The sequence below is a fragment of the Dendrobium catenatum genome, unplaced genomic scaffold, assembly GCF_001605985.2.
Source record: "Dendrobium catenatum unplaced genomic scaffold, ASM160598v2 fragScaff_scaffold_156, whole genome shotgun sequence".
NCBI classification, from domain to species: domain Eukaryota; kingdom Viridiplantae; phylum Streptophyta; class Magnoliopsida; order Asparagales; family Orchidaceae; genus Dendrobium; species Dendrobium catenatum.
This window is the reverse complement of record NW_021318618.1, coordinates 712,921-716,289: the sequence shown is the minus strand read 5'-3', so window position 1 is coordinate 716,289 and position 3,369 is coordinate 712,921. Positions and strand designations below refer to the sequence as shown.

General features: G+C 40.3%; 1 protein-coding gene across 1 annotated transcript; it reads right to left on the bottom strand.

Moving 5' to 3' along the window:
• Nucleotides 1-222: 222 nt before the first annotated feature.
• On the bottom strand, nt 223-663 carry LOC110100917. The gene has a single exon (XM_020828640.1). It carries the CDS (start codon nt 661-663, stop codon nt 223-225), a length of 441 nt encoding a protein of 146 aa, XP_020684299.1.
• Nucleotides 664-3,369: the final 2,706 nt, after the last annotated feature.

Genomic DNA, 3,369 nt, shown 5'->3' with positions numbered 1-3,369 from the left:
AATTTATACAGATCGTCCCGGGACTATCCACTTCGTCCCGGATGATCCTAGGAGGAAAACTGCCTTTACAATCTTCCCAACTTCAGAAAAATGTCATCCTCGACATTTCCAAACCAAACTGAGTCAAAACAGGTACAGATATGAGTGCCTCATATCCGACTCCTTCTCCCAAGTCGCTTCCCGTGCTATTCTGTGCTTCCACTGCACTTTAATCATTGAAATTTATTTACTTCTTAACTTGCGCACATCATAGGACAAAATTTGCTCAGGTTCTTCTTTGTACTGCAGATTCTCCTGAATTTCAACCTCATCAGCAGACAACTTCTTATCAGAGTCAGATATCCACTTTTTTAAAGAGGATATGTGAAATACATTATGCACATAAGACAGCTGATCTGATAATAACAATCTATAAGTAGACTTTCCAATCCTTTCAAGGATTTCAAAAGGTCCAACATATCTTGGACTGAGTTTGCTCACTCTTCCAAATCTGCTGACACCTTTCATCCGACTGACTTTGACATACACAAAGTCACCAACCTGAAATTCTACGAATCTGTGCTTCTGATTGTAATACTTCTGTTGCCTATCTTGTGCAGCTTTCAATCTTTCATTAATCAAATTGATTTTCTTAACAGTTTCATCCACAAATATTGCACCCATTTACTGTCTATCTCCCACCTAAGTCAGAGTCAAAGGAGTTCTACACTTCCGGCCATAAAAAGCTTCATAAAGTGCCATACCAATACTGGACTGGAAACTGTTATTATAAGCAAATTCGATCAAAGGGATATGATCTTCCCAGCTTCCTCTAAAATCCAAAACACATAACCTCAGAAGATCTTCCAATACCTGAATAGTCCTCTCAGACTGTCCGTTAGTCTGCGGATGAAAAGCAGTGCTGAAATGCAACTTCGTACCCAAGCCTTGTTGAATACCCTTCCAAAGACTGGAAGTAAACCGTCCATCTCGATCAGATATAATCACTTTAGGCACACCGTGTAATCTAACAATTTCCTTCACATATACCTGTGCCAATTTATCCACTGAATCCGTCTGCCTGATCGGAAGAAAGTGTGCAGACTTCGTCAATCGATCCACAATCACCCAGATGGCATCATGCCCTTGCTTAGATCGAGAAAAACCCATAGCAAAGTCCATCGTTACCTCCTCCCACTTCCACTCAGGGATAGGCAACGATTGCAAAAGACCTCCTGGTCGCTGATATTCTGCCTTCACTAACTGATAGGCTTCGCATTTCGCAACAAAATCTCCTACATCCCTTTTCATTCCAGGCCACCATAACAAACTCTTCATATCTCCGTACATCTTACCACTTCCCGGATGAATCGTATAGCCTGAATGATGAGATTCGTACATAATCTCTTTCCTTAAATTTCCAAACACAGGAATCCACAGTCTATTCTTACAGAAAATAACACCAGAATTAGAAACTCGTAGTTCAGGTTTCTTACGAGATTCAATCTGAGCAATTAACTTCAAATAGTCAGAGTCTGACTTCTGAGCTTCCTAAATCCTTTCTTCCAGAGAAGACTGAATGTTCATCTGAGTCAAAACAACAGAATCCGGACTAGAAGAGGAAATCACCTCCAAGTGTAATCTTTCTATATCTCGTATCAGATAGTCATTAGAAGTCAATTGAATACCTGATAATCCAGAAGACTTCCTGCTCAAAGCATCTGCTACCACATTAGCCTTACCAGGCTGATACTGAATCGTCAGGTCATAGTCCATGATCAACTCAAGCCATCTTCTTTGCCTCAAATTCAGATCCTTCTGAGTGAATATGTACTTCAAGCTCTTATGATATGTAAAGATCTCACATCTGACGCCATACAAGTAATGACGCCAAATCTTTAAAGAAAAAATAACTGCAGCCAATTTCAAATCATGCGTCGGGTAATTCTTTTCATGTGGTTTCAACTGTCTCGAAGCATAGGCTATTACCCTACCATGCTGCATCAGAACATAGCCCAAACCTTTCAGTGAAGCATCACTGAACACCTGAAATCCTTCCGTACCTGACGGAAGTGCTAACACAGGAGTAGATGTCAAACAATCCTTCAACCTCTGAAAACTGGCTTCACATTCCGGTGTCCAAACGAAAGATATTGACTTCTGAGTCAGTCTCATCAGAGGCATAAAAATCTAGGAAAATCCCTTCACAAACTTTCTATAATATCCAGCCATGCCTAAGAAACTATGTAACTCAAATACCGTAGTAGGCCTCGGCCAATTAGCAACAGCTTGAATCTTCTGGGGATCAATAGAAATACCTTCACCGCTCACCACATGCCCCAGAAAAGAAATGCTCTTCAGCCAGAATTCACACTTGGAAAACTTAGCATACAACTAATGCTGCCTCAAAGTCTCCAACACAATGCTCAAGTGTCTTACATGACATTCCTCAGAAGTAGAATACACTAGAATATTATCGATGAAGACGATCACAAACTGATCCAGATACTCCTTGAACACTCTGTTCATCAGATCCATGAAAACAGCTGGTGCATTGGTTACCCCAAAGAGGAATAACCAAAAACTTGTAGTGCCCGTACCGAGTACTGAAAGCTGTCTTCAACACATCAGCTTTCTTTACCTTCACCTGATAGTATCCATATCTCAAATCAATCTTTGAAAATACAGAAGAACCAGAAAGCTGGTTAAACAAGTCATCAATTCATGGTAATGGATACTTGTTCTTGATCGTGACTTTATTCAAATCTCTGTAATCAACACACATACGGAGTGTTCCGTCCTTCTTCTTCACAAATAGTACAGGTGCTCCCCAAGGAGAAATACTAGGACGAACAAATCCCCTATCCACCAACTCCTGGAGCTGAACTTTCAACTCAAAAAGTTCTTTCGGTGCCATCTTGTACGGAGCTTTAGATATCAGATCTGTACCCGAAAATACATCACTACAGAACTCAACGTCTCTATCTGGAGGCAAACCAACCAACTCCTCAGGAAAAAAATCATAAAATTCTCGTACAACCGGGATATAAGAAATAGAACCCACATCTATGTTCATATCCTGTACAGAAGCCAAAAATATTGGGCAACCTTTCTTCCACATTCTTCTAACTTTTAACACAGAAATCAAACAGGAGAGAACACCTCATAATCCTTGAAATACACATCTCTCACCATCCATAAGCAAGCTCACTTACTTCTTCAAATAGTCAATCTGAGCCTCATACAGACTCAGCCAATCCATAGCCAAAATCACGTCGTAAGAAGAAATCGGCAATAAAATCAAACTTGACTTCCATTTCTTGCCAGAAATATCAAGCTCACAGAAACAAAACTTCTGGGCGATCAAATTACTTCCAGCCGACAAAATAA